The sequence below is a fragment of the Amphiura filiformis genome, chromosome 19, assembly GCF_039555335.1.
Source record: "Amphiura filiformis chromosome 19, Afil_fr2py, whole genome shotgun sequence".
Lineage (NCBI taxonomy): Eukaryota > Metazoa > Echinodermata > Ophiuroidea > Amphilepidida > Amphiuridae > Amphiura > Amphiura filiformis.
Genome location: NC_092646.1, coordinates 57,308,577 through 57,328,403, shown reverse-complemented (window position 1 = coordinate 57,328,403; position 19,827 = coordinate 57,308,577). Strand labels below are relative to the sequence as shown.

The 19,827-nt window shown below is 36.2% G+C and overlaps 1 protein-coding gene across 1 annotated transcript; it reads left to right on the top strand.

Moving 5' to 3' along the window:
* Positions 1-8,974: 8,974 nt before the first annotated feature.
* LOC140140825 (uncharacterized) lies at positions 8,975-18,925 on the top strand. Its single transcript, XM_072162581.1, has 2 exons — positions 8,975-9,113; positions 16,604-18,925. Exon 2 carries the CDS (start codon positions 16,608-16,610, stop codon positions 18,441-18,443), a length of 1,836 nt encoding a protein of 611 aa, XP_072018682.1. The 5' UTR covers positions 8,975-9,113; positions 16,604-16,607; the 3' UTR covers positions 18,444-18,925.
* The last annotated feature ends 902 nt before the right edge of the window (positions 18,926-19,827 follow it).

Below are 19,827 nucleotides of genomic sequence, written 5' to 3'. Positions count from 1 at the left end.
CTTCGCACGGTCAGATGTCCAGAAAAATCATGAACGTACACATTAAAAAGTGAAGCCTTTCAAATATTTTAACAAAGGTTTCACATGGTCATCTGACTTCGATAGGACATGAACGTATCCATCTAAAAGAGAGGCATTTCAAATGTAATTTTATAATTTAACAAAAGCTTCACACTGTCAAGCCACCGGAAAGAACATGAACGTATTCATAATGATACTAAAGAGAAGCCTTTCATGTGCAAAGTTTGTAACAAAGGGTTCACACGGTCAAGTCACTTGAAAATGCATGAACATATTCATAAGATAAAGCCTACTGTCTATTCAATTAGCTTAGATTCTTGTATTTTTAAGATAATTATTTGAAAAAAAATTAAAAAAATGTGGTCAAAGTCATCAAAGAAAAGTGTTAGCACAGTCTTAGACCCAACGTGATTTATACTTTTCAAATTCCAAAGTTCATTTGAAACTCCATTTCTTTTCAATTTTGGTCTTTTCCCGTGATATTTTTGATAAAAAGCCGAATAACGTCGGGTACTATAAACTGTCTTGAATCAATCCATTTAGTGAAATGGGGACGATTGTCAGAATAATTATAGTATTTATTTGACCATCCGCATCACGAAGTATTGTCCAGCAAAATAGCTTTATGCCAGTCCACACCACTCCACGCCATACATAAATTCTCCCAGTCACATTTCCCCAATATGAAATTTAAAAAAAGTTTAATTTTAATTTTACTTCTTTTAAAGTTTGGCAGAGGCGGGGTTCGAACTCACGGCGCACCACGCCGCTTTGGATGCTCTATGAGCCTAGCGCCTTAGACCACTCGGCCACTTGTCTTGATGGAATCCATTTGAAACTTATTTGAAGACTAGATATAATCGCAACTTCAATATAGGCCTACCACGTGACCAGCAAAAGCAGAAAACGTACCATATTTTGGAATTTTATTTGCCTAAAAATATTAATGTGTATTAATAGCGCTCAGTTGTTATTAATCCGACAATAAACATGATAACGCGCGTCTATATGGACAATACATTATATCGATTTTGACATGTGCTCGCACGGTGTCAGTACATTTCCATGTTCAGTAAAATACTATAGAGGAACCTACCATTTTTCTTGTATACACGTTCGATGTTTTTATCAATTACATAAAAAATCCATTTTAGACCCCAAATGTTTCTTCGGGAAATAAAAGATTAGATTACCATAAAAACGAAACAGTAATCTTTTGCCGGGTCTAATGTTATTTATACATAGAATTTTCAACGTTTTTCTATCCTTATTCTTGCTCAATTAAAAAATATTTTGGCGTATATAAAATTGAAATAAAATTCTCTGCCTCATAAACGACCTCAAATGTGCCACAATGGTATCACGAATCGTTATGATGTGCAGTTAATATTCATATTTTCTTTTATACAGAGGATGCTTCAGTTTTGACAGGAAAAATATTTTCTTGAAAACCCTCTCACTCGGTTATTTCAAAACGGTAACTACGCTTCCCTAGAATGTGCAATAATTTAGCATTAAAATGTTTCTTATTCTAACAGCAAGCGTTTCTAGAATGCAGTATGGCGAAATGTGGTGTAATGTCAGTCATGCGTGTTGAAACCCCACTGTTATGTTGAAACATTGCGTTATTATAAAAATGTGAAGATAGGCCCAGCTTATACATTTCTTGCGTATTTATTTATTTATTTATTTATTTATTTATTTATTTATTTATTTATTTATTTATTTATTTATTTATTTATTTATTTATTTATTTATTTATTTATTTATTTATTTATTTATTTATTTATTTATTTATTGTGTGGATGGGTCTGAGAAGGTGTGGGCCTAGGCCTGCACATTTATTTTTAATTTGTTATTTTGTTTTGTTTGTTGAATATAAACTATGAGAAAGGACATTTGGAAACAAAAGAACTTTTGTACAAGAAAAGATTATTTAAAACAATGACTTAGGGTACAGAAAACAATTCTTATAAAGTCACCGTATCTGAAAATATCAAGCGAATGCTGATATTCTTGGGAAGGAATGATGGTATTAAACAAAATTCAATTTACATTGTATCGATAAAACCAGTTGAAATAAGAACGAAATCCATAATTTTAATGTCATTGTTTATGAAAAAAATAATGCTTGGTATAATGTTATGCATAAATCGCGCATACCTCACGGAGCTTCACCAAATTTCGTGCAACAAAAACCGATGTAGGCCTACCATCATCACTTATATAATAGATTCTATCCAATTCTCGCTATTCACAATAAAGGGCGCGCCGCCAACTTTGCGATTAATCGTGATGTATCATGGGAAAAGGTCGACATCAAGTCCGCGCAATACAGAATATTACCATGCTATTACATAGGAACACGTGACAATATTTTTTTTTTTTTTTCTATAACGATACTACACGCAAATCGATAGAGAAAAATTAATTGTGCACCTTTCAAATCACATTATTAAGTATTATTGAGTATCGATTCGTGTGTAACACCTTTATTTTGACAAACTAAAAAATATTGTCACGTGTTCCTATGTAATAGCATGGTAATATTCGTATTGCACGGACTTGGATGTCGACCTTTTCCCATGATACATCACGATTACATCGCAAACCGCTGGCGGCGCCCTTATTGTGAATAGCGAGAATTACAGGAATGGCAGGACAGATTGGTGGACAGATTCGATAGGGTCTATGCCCTCAGTTGAGAATGGACCGTCCCACTCGATTTGTGAAAAGGTCGCGAACCCTTTTGGTGGACCCAAGTAACTGCCTAAAATGAGGCAAAATTGAAAAGAGATGGAGTTTTAAATTGAACTTTAGAATTTGAAAAGTATAAATCACGTTGGGTCTAAGGCTGCGCTAACACTTTTCTTTGATGACTTTGACCACAATTTTTAACTTGTTCAAATATGATAATATCATAAAAATACAAGAATCTAAGCTAATTGAACAGACAGTGATGGCAACAAAGCCTTTACACAGTTAGGGGTGTGCAATAATTACGAGCCGGGGGATTTTCAAATTGTTCGCCAAAAATTATTCGCCCCCCCTCTCGGCCCGCCAAAAATCGCTTGCCCTTCCTCTCGGCCTGCCAAAAAATCTTTACCCCTTCCCCTTTGCAAATGCTAAATTTTTGGGTTCCCAATTTGCAAACTTTAAATGATCTAGATATGATGCGAGCATAGCAAGCAGGAAATTTTGTATATTTGAAAGTTTCTGTGGTGTTTTCCTAAGCCTTTTAGAGTGTGCTATTTAAAAGGTGTCCCGTAAATGTGTCCCAAAATTGCTTCCCCCTTCGGCCTGCCAAAAATGGCTTGCTCCCCCCGGCTTGCAAAAAAATCTTTGCCCCCTCCAATTCCCACCGGGGCACAGTGTCATCGCCCCGATATCTTCAGGCAGAAATCGCCATGGTAGGTTGAATCCACAGCCACGTAGGCCCCTATGGCCATTTTGTTCCGACCTTTGAGACGCATAATGAGCCGAGGGACATCCGACTAGGCTACTGACAATAGCCTGGTAATTGACCTCTCTGTGTGTGAGTGAGCATGTATACGCCATAATGAGGTCAATGGTCATCTGCTTTTATACTGCCTCCACGGGAGTGAGTGCAGCTAGCCTACGCTTCGCTATAGTTCGGCACATGTCAGTTTTTGAGTTCAAGACGCACGCTTCTTTCTCAAGACGCTAGCTAACGACTATCGTATCCGTTGAACACATTATATTCAAGTGCAAGGAACAAAATCTGGCTTTTTAAGACTAAATCAATTACGAGAGATATTCATCAATATTTCTATCCCGGTATTTAAAGATTTATCGTCTGAATATCAAATCGTGCATAGCACATTCACGATCCCGGTATCGACCGTGTATCGATCCCGGGTATTCATTCTGCTGTATAATGTAATTATTAACCGCGGGCGATGTCGGTGTGCGGGGCTCATAATTATTGCAAAGCCCTTAGCTAACTTGATAATACATTAACGGTCTCATACAAGAGAAAAGTCTTTCAAAATAATATATAGTGTGTTTAAACGTAATGTTAAAAGAAAGCATTGTTTTTGCCGCAGTGCGGCGTTAATTTGGAATCACTGAAGAACGTTTAAATATTACTATATACTGAAATATTGGTATGTGGTTATTTTGACCATTGAGGTTTTTCCTGCACATCAGTAGCTTTATTAATATAAAGGTTAAGTTTTTATTTGTAAAATTTTGGTTTTGTAGCCTATGCGTTGATTTTGTATGCGATTTATTTTTAGAAAGTGTTTTTGTGTGGTTAAGGCAATAGGCCTACTATTCAACAACACATTCAACCTGATCTCTTTGTGGCAATGACGAAAATGGGCTATGAGCATGCGTACTGTCAATTTTGTATATAGGGATTGAGCTCATTTGCATACATTAAACGAAAGAGTTCACTATACTTCAAAAGTTGCAAGCAAAAAGTTAATATCAAGTACTCGATTACACGTTATCCTGATACACGGTACTCAATTATAATTATAAACTTCAACAAATCTTTTTCATCATGTAAAACATTATGCTGATTAAAAGAAAGGAAACCATTGTCATAAATGTTTTGTTGTTGATGTCAGGCACTAACAGCTGAAATCAAGACGATAACGCTGGCTTTGTTTTGGGTAGGAGGCAGGGCAGGATCTTTAAAACCTTTTTGGGCACTAGCCAGCCGGGAAGGGGTGGAGGGGGGCAGGGAGGTAAATAAGGATAATTTACTGGGTGGGCAATTTAATTTATTTTTGCCCTCAAATTAGGGAAATAATTTACTGGGTGGGCAGCGGTAATTATTGGCATCCAGGCATTTGGATTTTCGGCAATGTTTTTGCATATAATTTGGTGTTGATGTAGAGTGGATTTTACCCTATGTGTATTCATCTTATGCTGATATAACTTATTAGCATATTCATGTAGCAAACTTCAAGAAAAAATGTATAGCCTGCCGTATTATACTTCACTCTGGACATTTAAAAATCTTATACTAATTATCACTCACCATTACCCCTATAGGTAGTAAAATTAGATGGTAAGGGTAATATTTTATGTTATTGGCCCGGGGGGCATCATTACATACATCATTTGTACATAGGTCAAATCTTAGAAATGTAGTTTCTGGACATCTGTAAGTGGTAAGGGCTCAAGCTCAGTGACAACAAACTTGATGACCAGGGGAATATTTTGCATGGGTCAGGTTACAGGTGAAAGGTCATCTGGGGTCAAATCTTAAAATTGAATTTTCTGGACATCTGTAAGTACAGGACTCAAACTCGGTGACAACAAACCTCATAACCAGGGGAACATTTTTGGAACATTTTGCAGGAGTCGGATACCTCCACAACACCAGTTTGTGGTCTACACTCTAAGAAATAAAGGTTCTAAATACCCAGCAAACACAAAAACGTTTTAAAAACGTTTTAAATAAGTTATATTTTGGCTTTTGGTTTATGTAAAAACGTTTTAATAACATTAAAATGTCGGGTTATATAAAGGTCATGATAACGTTTTAAAACGTTTTGTATAAAACACACTACAACAATATTTTTAAATGTTTTCAAAAAATGTTATTGTAAACTATTTTTGCAAACATTTTTGCCAAATATTGTGTCAATACTTAAATATCATTATGTTAAAACATTTGAACCAAGCAAACACAGAAATGTTCTTAAAATGTTTTTTCAAAACCTTTTAATAACATTTAAATGTCGGGTTATATAAAGGTCATGAAAACGTTTTTAAAACGTTATTGAAAATATTTTGGGCAAACATTTTTCGCAAAATATTTTTCAACTAAAATAACATTCTGTTTAGAATGTTTTGTATCAAGTTTTCCGAAATGTTTTTGGAATGTTATTAAAACGTTTTTATACCCTTTATATAACCCGACATTTAAACGTTTTCTGTAAATTGAACATTTTTGTTTGCTGGGCAGTAGATTATCAAAAGATGTTTTTAAGGTTATGAAAACGTTTTATACTCATAATATACCCTTTATATAACCCGACATTTAAACGTTTTCTTACAACCTTTTATAACCTTTTGCGAAAGATGTCGAAAACGTTTTGTGTTTGCTGGGTAGGACCTTTTTTGTCCTCTCAGGAGAACCCTCCCTCTTGAACCTCTCAAAAAGGTTCTTTAATTTTGGAGAACCCTTAAAGGTTCTCTAAAGAACCGAAAGTGGTTCTGTATCACACTTTCGGGGCCAATTTAAGCGGTTTTGGAACCATTTTTGGTTCTTTAGAGAACCTCTAAGGGTTCTGCTGAGAGGACAACTTTAGAACATTTTAGAACCTTTATTTCTTAGAGTGTATGACCAACATTTGACACTAGTATTGACCTATTTCCCAACCATAATTAAAATGTTTATTTTGCCAATTCTTATATTTTAGTAAATTACATAAGCCCCAATGTTAATGTTGCACAAAATAATAAAGACCCATGTAGAATCACAGTCGAAAGGCAAGTAGTGAACAAAAATATATGTATTCTTTCAACATTGAAAGTTTAGATTGATTGCAGGAAATTATTTTCATAATTATCATGATTATAATACTGTTACCTATTTGTGCATCCTCAAAGACTTAAAATGAGCAATGTACACCAGGCACAAAAAGAAACTCGTCAGTTATATTCATCCTTGCTGTTCAATAACTTGATAATTTTGGATTATTCTGAAATATACATTTTGTAAATTGGACTTTTCTTTCTCATTTGACACCCTGTTCGTGAACATTGAGCAAGAATTGACCAAGATATGCGCTTCCAAACTCTCAAACCCCAAAATGGAAAGCTGAAATTTTAACGATTCAATTGTGCCTGTTACACTGTGTGCTTTATTGATTGGCCCGTGGTGCTTGTGCAATACAACGATGCGTTCCCATTGAAAATCGTTGAAAATGCAACTTTTGATTTTGGGGTTTCAGGCTTTGGAGGCGCATATATTGGACAATTCTTGTTCCTTTTTCACGAACAAGGTGTCAAATGAGAAAATAAAGTCCAATTAACAAAATGTATATTTCCAAAATATAATCCAAAATTATCAAGTTATTGAACAGCAAGGATGAATATAACTGACGAGTTTCTTTTTGTGCCTGGTGTATTTCTGGATTAAAGCTTTAAATAATGTTTCAAGTCTATAAAAACACGCCTCATTAAATAATTCAAATTTATGGGCTCAATGAATTCTTTCAGGTTTTGTGTGGAAATTGGTCAAAATAATATTTTAAATGTTTGGCTTTCAATACCATTTTGTACTCTGTGATATTTATTCCTACTCAAAGTTGTAAACACTGTAAATGAATTGACAGATGTTTGTATCATTTTCATTATTCAACATCACTTTAAAAATGCAAAAGTTGAGTTCAAGAGATGCACCATGGTACTAGTTTTATGATAATTATTATATGGTGCCCAATTTTTTGTGGGCAAAATAAGTAACAGGGTGGGCAAGTTGAATTTACTAGGTGGGCAAAATAATTTACTGGGCAGTTAACATGTTCTTTACCGGGGGGGGCACTCAAGTTTCACAGTGTACACATGCGTGACCAGAGATTCTCAAAACATACCCTAAACATGATTTGCCCTCTAAACTATAAATTCCTTACTTAAATTATTGTCAATAATTCTTATTCATTATGACTAGTGTAAATATTTGAACAAAAATGTGAGCAACATTAATTATTTTGACCCCGGTATAATCTTTGAACTCGAAAAATTCTGGAATTGCGATATTTTTTTAAAATTATCAATCCCTTAGATTGTAATGGTATCCTTGGTTTTAGTAAAGTTTTTTGATTGGAAAAAACCCTGACACTGTAAAAATATATGAATTTCTTCAATGGCCATTCATGGTGTAGGCCTAAACAAGATATAGAACATATTAAAAGTAAGTCACTATTTTGTTGAGAGAACTGTTTAAAATATTCATTCTAACAAGATATAGAACATTTATAAAGAGCTCATCAATAAAAAATATAAACACTAAATTAATTGTCCCTCCCCAATGTCATTCATTGTAGGGCCTACTTGTTAAAGGATGTTTACGTTTCAAGTTAAGAAATAAATTATTTTAACATATCAGAAAACTTGGAGAAGTACTTCCTTTAGAGTCAGTCGCCATAAGTGTATACGAGGTATTGTTGGTCGAAGCAGCAAAAACAAAAACAACAAAAAAACAAAACTCATATACTTTGAAAACTTGCCTAATTTATTGTTGTTAATGAGTTATGTACGTTTCACAAAAGTATTGTTGTTTCAGTCCTCTTTACAACATAACTCACGAACCACAAGACCTACATAAGTATATCTGTGATATTTGAATTCTTCTACACGCTCGCTATGAATTGAGCAATGCAATTTAGGCTAAAGTATGAGCTACTTTTTTTTCTGCTGCTTCGACCATCAATACATCGTATACCCTTAAAAATACTACACCCCCCTCGATAAATTTGTGTCTATTTTTGCATTTTTCTCAAAAACTAATAACACAGTGGTAACAAAAGTTATGTATATTATAGGGGCAAGGAGTCCAATTATTACACTGGAATTTCAGTGACCCAAGACACGTGGTTCGTTATTTATGATAAGAAAAGAGGTACCGCTACAATGTACCTCATTTTCTATCATAGGCTATATATACTGAACCGCTTGTCTTGAGTCACTGAAATTTCAGTGTAGTAATTGGATTCCTTGCCCCAATAATATACATAACTTTTGTTACCATTGTGTTATTATTTTTTGAGAAAAATGTAAAAATACACGAATTTCCCATAGGGGCGTAGTACCCCTTAAACCATCGAGATAAAAATCTGGATAAACTGGTGTGACTGTGGAGCTGTTAAGGTCTGGTCGATTGACCGATATATCGATTTTGTATGTGTCTTAAGGATCGTGTATTGAAGCTTATTGACCACAATACAACCCAAAGTACAGTCAATATTGTACAACATAAATAGATTGTATAGTGTTCTGCCACTGCCAGTTCAGCTCAACAGCAACCGTAAGCTAACACATCAGGTCTAGAGCTGCATCATGTATTGTAAAAAACTATGTACTGAGGACTGACACTTGAAAATTGCAATGTAAGTATCATGCTATCAGTGATCATTCCGTTTTGGGTTTTTTTCGTACTTCGTGAGCTGCATATGCATATTATTATATGGAAATAGCTACGCAAAAACTGCGAACGGTATCCCATTTTTTATTCGCGAATTCCCCCATAGAGCTCAAGCCGGCTTTCTTCCATATGACCTAATTTTTTGGCTTTAAAAAGTAATCAGTAAACCGCCTTAGTCATGTTAGTTGTTACTAACATTATTTATGTAATAATTTTTGGCAAGTATTAAATTTGACCAAAATCATATAAACTGGGCTCAAAAAAAACCTTATGATTTTTCACACGGTCATGTCTTAAAATCATGTCCATCAAAGTGAACCACAATTACACACAGGGTTACTTCAATACTATACTCTAAACACATGTCAGTAACGTACGTAGCAGTTGCACAACTGTTACAGCAAAATACACGGACATGGAAGTTGGAACAGTTTCCTGGACGCGTCACACCCCATTGGATATGATTGTGTGTAAAGTAATTGTAACAGCAATGTGGACTTTCCTGTCTCAGGATTCCCTCACAAAAATAACACTCGTACCCAACGGATATCGAACAGATATAAAACGCACACCGATCAGGCGAACACGGACACACCCCTGTACGCCACACCACACACCGTCGACGTCCTATACGATAAATATAAATTTAATACTCCGTTGGTGAGCGACGGGCGAGTGGTAGTGAGCGACAGGCGAGTGGTATTTCACTGAACGCAAGAAAAGGAGTTCTATCTGATTGGCTAGCAATCGATCGCTTAGGTCGCTCAGTAGTCAACTACAAACTCATGCATTCAATTCGATTGAAATCGATTATTCTATTATTGACGAAGATGAAAGCGTGATAGTGTGTCAATAATGTACATTGTATTGCAGCTGGATTTTACATACATTCCTTTATATTATTATTTCTCAAAGAGTTGAATATGATCACAATTTTTACCCAGGATTTCAAATTTTTACCCGCAAATTGCAGTTAAACATATCCACAGCAAAATACCGGTCCTCACTAATTAGTACATTTAATTTCCAGTTAGTACATTTAAACGAAACCTGTGATTTACGTGACAACAAATAAAATTTTCTTACAATAGAAATATCATATGGGATACTGATATGGTAGGCCGCAACCGCCACAACGTGGAGCTGCTACGCGTAGCTGACTTTTTGTTCCGTGGAGCCAAATTGACCAATCATGTTAGAGTTTTTCATTACTCGGAGGTAAAACTGACCAATCAAGTACGACTTACTCATTACGTGAAGCGAATTTAGTCATTAAGAATTTGCCAGACGAGCTTCACGTAGTTGCAAGATATCCTCGGTCACGATAGTTATGATTCAAAAAGTAATTTATGAAAAGTACGAACCGACTTATTATTAAGATGGACATGCACTCACAAGAAACTCATACAGTATTGTACACAACTATATAGCTAGGCAGAGTGGTGGTAAACCATGCACACAATTCTGCGATCTGCAGTGTACGCCGGGAGCTGATTTGTACATCTTGCGCGGCGTGGCCTGCGGAATTCGACCTTCAGCAAACCAGTTCGGATTTACTTAATATACTAGTAGTAGGCCATACATACTGTAGTTACGGTACTGCCCGTTTTCCTATACACAATACTCAGTGCGCTCACCATTGACGCGTGACCTAGTGTATGTTAGAAGTATTATGCCATTGCCTATATGACGTCACTGTGTAAAAAATAACCAGTCAATATTTAAAGTATTCTCTGAAATTCTAGAAAATATAGTTTTGTAACATTTCCTAAATTTTTAGCTAATTTAGGTGTTTGGAAATATTGGTACTTTTGTGTTTTAGCAAGGATATATAAACGACAGATAACACCAAAAAATATGAACAAATTATTTCTAAACCGTGTTAAGTCTGCAAACCATTATGCTTCTCATTTTCAAGAACGCTGGTTAACAATAAGCAGACTATTGTCTCATTTCGTAAACAAAAGCCCAGACAGTATTGTTACCTTGCGTTCGCTTTATAATCATTCACCCAACTGAAACTATAATACCAGCTCATTGTTCATTGCACAGGTAAAACAGACACAAGTGCAGTGTGTATTTAACCAGAGAAGATCTGATGTAACATAGTTGAGCTGTTTTCATTGAGTGTTATCTTGGTTTAATAGCTTTTAATGGGGTTTAAGTCCTTCAAAGGTCGTGGTGAATTCTACTGTAGACATGACTGCATCATGATTATTTTAAAGTCAACAACATTCAACAATATGATCACCGTGATAGTATGACAGTATCAGTACCGTGGGTGTCAGTGATCCTGGCCTGACACAGTAGACAAACAAACAAACACGCCACACACATGGCACATGCATGCAAGGTAACATTGACTATACACTAATCAAACAATGGTATTGATCCTGTACAACTGTTTGTGGTTTATTTACATTCGATTCATTTAAAATCCACATAGTAAACATTACTTTTGGCAAGAGTTTTCTCTCTCTGGAACGATGATGCATCAACTGGCTCCGCGTAATGAAAAGATCTAACATGATTGGTCAATTTAGCTCCGCGAAGCGAAAAGTAAGCTACGCGTAGCAGCTCCACGTTGTGGCGGTTACGGCCAGCCATATACTGATCATGCGAAAATCGTAAAACATAGAATAGAAACAGTGTGGCCGGCTCTCAAAATCTCAAATTGTATGCATAGCCTGAGTCGCACGGCCTATCTCGAACAAAATAGCTCAAAATCACCATGCGTAGTTGTTGAAAAACGTGAGGATTTATCGTACTACCACGGCAATTTTTAACACGAAGATATAGGGATGTTGACGGTGTGCACCACTCTCTCACGAATACTTTCATTTGTTCTATTAAACTGCTTCACGTAACTCTATTATTATGCTGGTGAATTTACCAGGCTGTGACATGTTATGCAACAAGCGGTTCCATGCATTTTTCAGTTGCGTCAGTAGGTAATCGTTTGGATATTTGACATGTCATTAGACTAGAGTATTGAAGTAAGCCTGTGTGTAATTTTGGTTCATTTTGATGAACAGATTGTCAAGATATGACTATGACCCATTCCATGTCAACTCCAGGGATGTGCACCGCAGCACCTCTTCAATTTTTTCTTTTTCTGTGTGGTGGTAGATATTGATGAGAAAGTAAAATCCCGAAAATTTGAGCTTCATACTCCATTTCGTTTTCCCGTGGCATCAATTTGAAATTTAGGGGTCAGCATAAAAATGTGTCGTAACGCGAAAGACGACGTTTGGAGGTCCATAAATGTATAAAGGAACCCTTTACAACTTTGAAAAGTATGTATCCTGGGATACTTATTTGTGTAGAATTCAAATCTGGCATCAGAAAACTTGTAACTCCTTTACTTTAAAAGATATAGGGCTCTCAAAATGCAACTTCGTCCATCCAGGCCCAACTTTGGGGGGTCAGAACTCCAAAAGTAAAAATAATTTTATTGTCCATTTTTTTGCCAGTCAGAGCCCTTTGATGGGACATTACTCTTATCCAATATTGAGCCTATTAGAATACTTTTAGCTGAGATATTACCCATGCAAAACCCCAATTGTACATTTTTTTGTACATTTGGACCCCCCTGAAAACCAATGTCAGACAATTTGACCCACCATCAACTTCAGGTATGTTGAAGATATGTCCGTGGACAACATTTCTGAGAGATATTGGCTTGGGGTCTCGATGGCTTCAACACATCACTTAGGTTAGCCTACTCCATAGAGTTGTACACATTTTTGATTTCACATGTATAATGACTTTATGTACAAGTCTATGGAGAATGCAAACCTAACTAATTTTACTTTCTCATCAATATCTACCACCACACAGAAAAAGAAAAAAATTGAAGAGGTGCTGCGGTGCACATCCCTGGAGTTGACATGGAATGGGTCCTATGTAAAAAATTGTGAGTTTATTTTTGAGCCCAGCTTAAGTTAATTAGTTAGATTGATACTTAAATTTAGTCTGGGTAGTATCTCACACTCATAGACATGACTTGTTCGCCTTGTTGGCGCAATTCAAAAGGAGGCCCATTCCATGCCAACTCCAGGGATGTGCACCGCAGCACCTCTTCAATTTTCTTCTTTTTGTGTGGTGGTAGATATTGATGAGAAAGTAAAATCCCGAAAATTTGAGCTTCATACTCCATTTTGTTTTCCCGTGGCATCAATTTGAAATTTAGAGGGGTCAGCGTAAAAAATGTGTCGCAACGCGAAAGACGATGTTTGGAGGTCCATAAATGTATAAAGGGAACCATTTACAACTTTGAAAAGTATGTATCCTGGGGTACTTATTTGTGTAGAATTCAAATCTGGCATTAGAAAACTTGTAACTCCTTTACTTTAAAAGATATAGGGCCCTCAAAATGCAACTTCGTCCATTCGGGACCAACTTTGGGGGGTCAAAACTCCAAAAGTAAAAATAATTTTTTGTCCATTTTTATGCCAGTCAGAGCCCTTTGGTAGGACATTACTCTTAACAAATATTGAGCCTATTATAATATTTTTAGCTGAGATATTACCCATGCAAAACCCCAATTGTACATTTTTGTACATTTTGACCCCCCTGAAAACCAATGTCAGGCATTTTGATCCACCATCAACTTCAGGTATGTTGAAAATATGTCCTTGGACAACATTTCTGAGAGATATTGGCTTTGGGACTCGATGGCTTCAACACATCAGTAAGGTTTGCATTCTCCATGTACAATTGGGGTTTTGCATGGGTAATATCTCAGCTAAAAGTATTCTAATAGGCTCAATATTGGATAAGAGTAATGTCATACCAAAGGGCTCTGACTGGCGAAAAAATGGACAGTAAAATTATTTTTACTTTTGGAGTTTTGACCCCCCAAAGTTGGTCCTGGATGGACGAAGTTGCATTTTGAGGGCCCTATATCTTTTAAAGTAAAGGAGTTACAAGTTTTCTGATGCCAGATTTGAATTCTACACAAATAAGTACCCCAGAATACATACTTTTCAAAGTTGTAAATGGTTCCCTTTATACATTTATGGACCTCCAAACGTTGTCTTTCGCGTTGCGACACATTTTTTACGCTGACCCCCCCTAAATTTCAAATTGATGCCACGGAAAAACGAAATGGAGTATGAAGCTCCATTTTTCAAGATTTTACTTTCTCATCAATATCTACCACCACACAGAAAAAAGAAAAAAATTGAAGAGGTGCTGCGGTGCACATCCCTGGAGTTGACATGGAATGGGTCAGGAGTAAGTTTGGACAACTCAAAAATAGTGTAAAAGTTGCATCAACTTACTGAGTAATGCCAACGAACAATTTCTATGAGTGCACTGGTCGGGCCAAGAAGGTCGGCTTGCTCAGGTTGAGACTTATTGCCCATAACGTAGTGGTATAACGGGGATTTTTTTTCAAGAGGGGACGGGGGAAGCAACACTATGGTAAAAACTCTAAAATATCACGGTAACCAGCATCAGAGGGAAATTTGTCGGGCGGAGCGGGGTCAGGGTATGTAAAGTCCAGCTGAAAGTCAATAGAGAGCTTGCGGAATGAAGTTACTGGAACTTTAACGGCAACTTCAAAAATATCGATTCGATTTCTTGCTCAACTTCACTTCAACGCGAACGTCAGATTGGTTTCTGTACCAACAGCGTCTTGTTGTTTAAACTAGGGGAAGTGTATCAATGGGTGATCAAAAGAAGGGTATGTAAAAGCGACTGCATCAAATTTCTCCCTTTTGTTTGCTGAAGTGGTTTGTTGGTAACACTTATTACAATAGGCGTTTAGTTTGAATAAACATGGATTACATCTCTTGGCGATGACCAATGCAATGGGAATTAGGCCTATGTTATGAGCTATACGCTAATATTATACTTCTAAACATGTTTCAATTAAATATTCTTGTGATATGCCTATTATTGTCCCGGATTATTATAATAAAAGCTCAATTATTATTCCAGTAAACGTCAGCTTTGTCAATTTTATATTTCCATCAGGACACAAGCCCATTTTATCTGTTTGCTCTCCCTAGCCCCCCCCACCACCATCACCACCTCTCCATATCATCCCTCCCTCCATCTATTCATCTATCCTCACTTTCCCACTCCCCAGTGGCGTTGCCAGGAGTTTTCTTTTAGGAGGGCAAGGACTCCTCTTTGCATTCTGATCGAATTAAATATATCTCCCCGAATGATCCTCATTTTGTTCTTTAAAAACTCCCAGAATTTTGAATTTCAACCAACATATTTCTGGATGCTCCTTTTCTGACATTCTTATTTTTTGTAACAAATAGGCCTCCTCTTTTAATAATGAATAATTTGGTTGACATACAATACCCATAGGCCTATAATATGCGTATTTCTGCTGAATTGGGGTGCATAATGTAGGCCTAAATGAATAAAATAATAATTAAATAAAATACCTGAACAGTACAAACATATTTGGTTATATAGAGGTGTAATTATAAGACACGCAACGTTGTAAAAAAATGTTCACAGTAGCTGCAATTCGCAGAAGTTCACTACACTGCTGGGTCGCGTAAAATCAGTCCATTTTACTAGAACTTAATCCCCTTGGCGTTGAAGTCAAGCCAAAAACTTGGTTCCGCAAGCTGATTTGGTGTACGTCATGAGCACACACAAATGTATATATCAAGTGTGACGTTTGGAACAAAATTTATTTTGATCTAATTCAATCAGTAATTTTAGCATCATGTGGCATGTTTTTTACCCAAACCAAATTAGATTTCCAATAATTGGTCTATTAACTAGACAATACATAAGTGGTAATTATGTAGTCTATGAGGAAATATGCAAACCATTGTTTTAATTATGACGTATTTTCATCATAATTTACGGCACACTATAGATTCTGACGTTAACTTTAACTTCAAGCGGCTTTAATAGCTTTTAATGGCAGAGTGGTTTTGAATACATAATCCTCTATAATCCTCTAGACGTTAAAGTTAAAGTTAAAGTAACTTCATTTCGCAAGCTCTCTATTGTTGTAGTAATGAGTTACCAATGATTATATCGGGCGCATTTGTATGAGGGGTCCTGATTAGAAAATGACCCCGGAACGTGGGTTGAAAAGTGATTTTACTTGAGGTCATTTAAATATGATCCTTTTAGGGGTCAATTTAACATGATGTCGAACAACAGAAAATGACTCCGATCGTGGTTGATTTAACCACAAAATAGGGTTCAATAAAACTATTAACAGGGTTGATATTTTGACTCCGCCGTTTTAAGTGAGTCAAGAGCTGACTATCAACCAGGAACTATGAAATACAAAGTGAATAATATCTGGCATCTTATTAAAAAAAGAGTTTAATGTTCCATCCACTGAAGATTGTTTCTGATCCAAAATACAGGCCCTCTCATAAGGTTTCCACATCATTTAGAGTTATATTCGTTGGAATTTGTGTTCAGTGCATGTAGTCTAATCTTTTTCGTTTTGTTTTATTACAGAATAATGCCTGTGAAAAGACGTCCACGAGAGTGGGACTACCTTATGCCACACGTATGTCAATATTGCAGAAGGAGATTCTACAACGATGTGTTCAGGTATTTATTCCATATAAGGCATCATGAAATGCGGATTCGTCCTTACTGGTATGACTATAAGAGCAAAGTGGTGTATGTACCTATTCCCAAGATAGGGAGGAGAACAAGAAGTGCACATAATAGAAAGAAGGTGTTAGGAAGGAAGAGAAAGGGTAAGCAGCAGAAGAAGGGAAAGGATAACAATATATCTAGGCGTGGACAGTCCATTCAGTTAAAGAAGAATCACCTAAATGGTCAGAAAAGGAGTGATGATGGGATTCCTAAGCTCAGTAAGACATGCTGTGAAACACATGAATCACGTGAACTGGTAGGTGAAAAACATATTGTGCGTGAGCAGCAAAAGGATTGCCAAACGTCTTCCAAGTACTGTAATGAAAAAGTTCCCGAGTCTTCCATTGCTTCAGAAGCATCTTGTCAAGAGAGCAGTAACACCAATGATAAAACATTGCATACTGAGAGGCGTTTCAAATGTAGGCTTTGTAACAAAGCCTTCACACGGTCATATGACCTGAAAAGACATGGGCGTACTCATTCAAAAGTGGAGCCTTTCAAATGCAAATTTTCTAACAAGGGCTTTACACAGTCAAGCATCAGGAATGAACATGAACGTATTCATAATAAAGAGGAGCCTTTCAAATGCAAATTTTGTAACAAATGCTTCACACGGTCAGATGCCCTGAAAAGACATGAACGTACTCATTCAAAAGAGAAGCCTTTCAAATGTAAAATTTGTAACACAGGCTTCACACGGTTAGATACTCTGAAAAGGCATGAACGTATTCATACTCAAGAAAAGCCTTTCAAATGCAAATTTTGTAACAGAGGCTTCGCACAGTCAGATTGCCTGAAAACGCATGAACGTATTCATACTCAAGAGAAGCCTTACAAATGCAAATTTTGTAACAGAGGCTTCGCACAGTCAGGTTGCCTGAAAAGGCATGAACGTATTCATACTCAAGAGAAGCCTTTCAAATGTAAATTTTGTAACAAAGGCTTCACACGGTCAGGTCACTGGAAAGAACATGAGCGTATTCATTCAAAAGAGAAGCCTTTCAAATGTAAATTTTGTAACAAAGGCTTCACACGGTTAGATACTCTGAAAATACATGGACGTATTCATACCCAAGAGAAGCCTTTCAAATGTAAATTTTGTAACAAAGGCTTCACACGGTTAGATACTCTGAAAATACATGGACGTAATCATAATCAAGAGGAGCCTTTCAAATGCAAATTTTGTAACAAAAGCTTCACATGGTCAAATGCCCTGAAGAGACATGAACGTATTCATTCAAAAGAGAAGCCTTTCAAATGTAAATTTTGTAACACAGGCTTCACACGGTTAGATACTCTGAAAATACATGGACGTATTCATACTAAAAAGAAGCCTTTTAAATGTAAATTTTGTAACAAAGGCTTCACACAGTCAGGTCACTGGAAAGAACATGAACGTATTCACACTAAAGTGAAGCCTTTCACGTGCAAAGTTTGTAACAAGTGCTTCACATGGTCAAGTAACCTGAAAGAACATGAACGCATTCATACAAAAGAGAAGCCTTTCAAATGCACATTTTGTAACAAAGGCTTCGCAAAGTCAAGCCACAGGAAAGATCATGAGCGTATTCATACTAAAGAGAAGCCTTTCACGTGTAAAGTTTGTAATAAAGGGTTCACACGCTCAAGTCACTTGAAACGACATACACGTACACATACAAAAGAGAAACCTTTCCAAATGTTAAGTTTGTAACAAAGGCTTCACATGACCAAGTAACGACACATGAAGTTGGTCATACAAAAGGAAAGCCATTTAAATGTAAATTTGTAACAATTATAACATGTATAAGGCTTCACATGATCATTTCAATTGATAATGAATGTATTCGTACAATAGAGAAGCCTTCCAAATGTAAAATGTCTAACAAAAGCTTCAGTATATGAACGTATTCGTTCAAAAGTGAAGCCTTTCAAATGGAAATTTTCAAGTAACTTGAAAATGCATGCACATATTCATAGAAAGGTAATTAAGCCTTGCAAATTTTACAATAAAGCCTGCTTCACAGTCAGCTAACTTGATACATTATAAACGGTCTCATACAAGAGAGAAGTCTTTCAAATGTAAAGTATATGTTACAAAGCGTTTAGACAGACAAGCAGCTTGAAAGCACGTCAACGTAATTCATACTTGCCGCAGTGCGGCGTTAATTTGAAATCACTGAAGAAAGTGTAAATGTTATAGTCCAGGAGCAAGATCCCACAGGGGGCCTAAATAAGGACTTGGTTCACCCTCCACTACATACAAGGTTTGACACCATAGGTAGTTAGTATGGACCCTCTAGATCACTGCTAGGTAGGTAGTGGACTCAAATTGTGGTATCACTTTTTTTTACAGGTCATTTTATGTATGGACGTATAATCGCATAAAATCACCAAAAATAGGACAAAATTAAGGGGTAGGGGAGATATAAATTCCCATAACTCAACTTTTACTCATGATTTTGAATTCATTTTGGTATCAATATGTAGCTAAATGATTTTCCTAACTTTCTAGTATTATTTTTAAACAAAAACAGGTTTCATTTGATCATATTTGGAAGTATATAGTCCATAAATGAGTGGTAATCTGATTTTTTAAACCATATGTGTAAAGTTTGACATTGGCCTCAAATCTCACAACTATACCACTTTATATTTTCAAAATTGATTCAGTTTCCATTTTTAATTTTTTAATTTAAATTTTAATGTTTAATTTTGTTTTTAATGTTAAGCATATCAAGGGAAACATTATTGTAACAGTTCCAATCATTATAATATGTATGAGTTCGTTGGGGTGTCTGTGGGACGAGGTGTGTGTGTGTGGGGGGGGGTGCTGGGTGTACATAGGGTATGTGTGGGGGTGAGGGGATGAATGTGTGTGTACATGTCTTAATATGTCACTTCACTGCACCAACTTTACAAAATCCGTTAAGTTTCCATTGATGTGAATATTTATGTGTAGGACGTGTGTAACCACTGGGAAAAAGACAAAAAATGTTTAAAAAAAACAAAAAACCCAACAAAAACTGATGTTGATTTCCCTCGTATATCAGCATAACATAGAAAAATATTAAGGGTAGGGGAAATAAATCATCAGA

Coding starts and splice junctions, on each gene's coding strand:
- LOC140140825 (XM_072162581.1), top strand. CDS start 16,608: ATGCCTGTGAAAAGACGTCCACGAGAGTGGGACTACCTTATGCCACAC.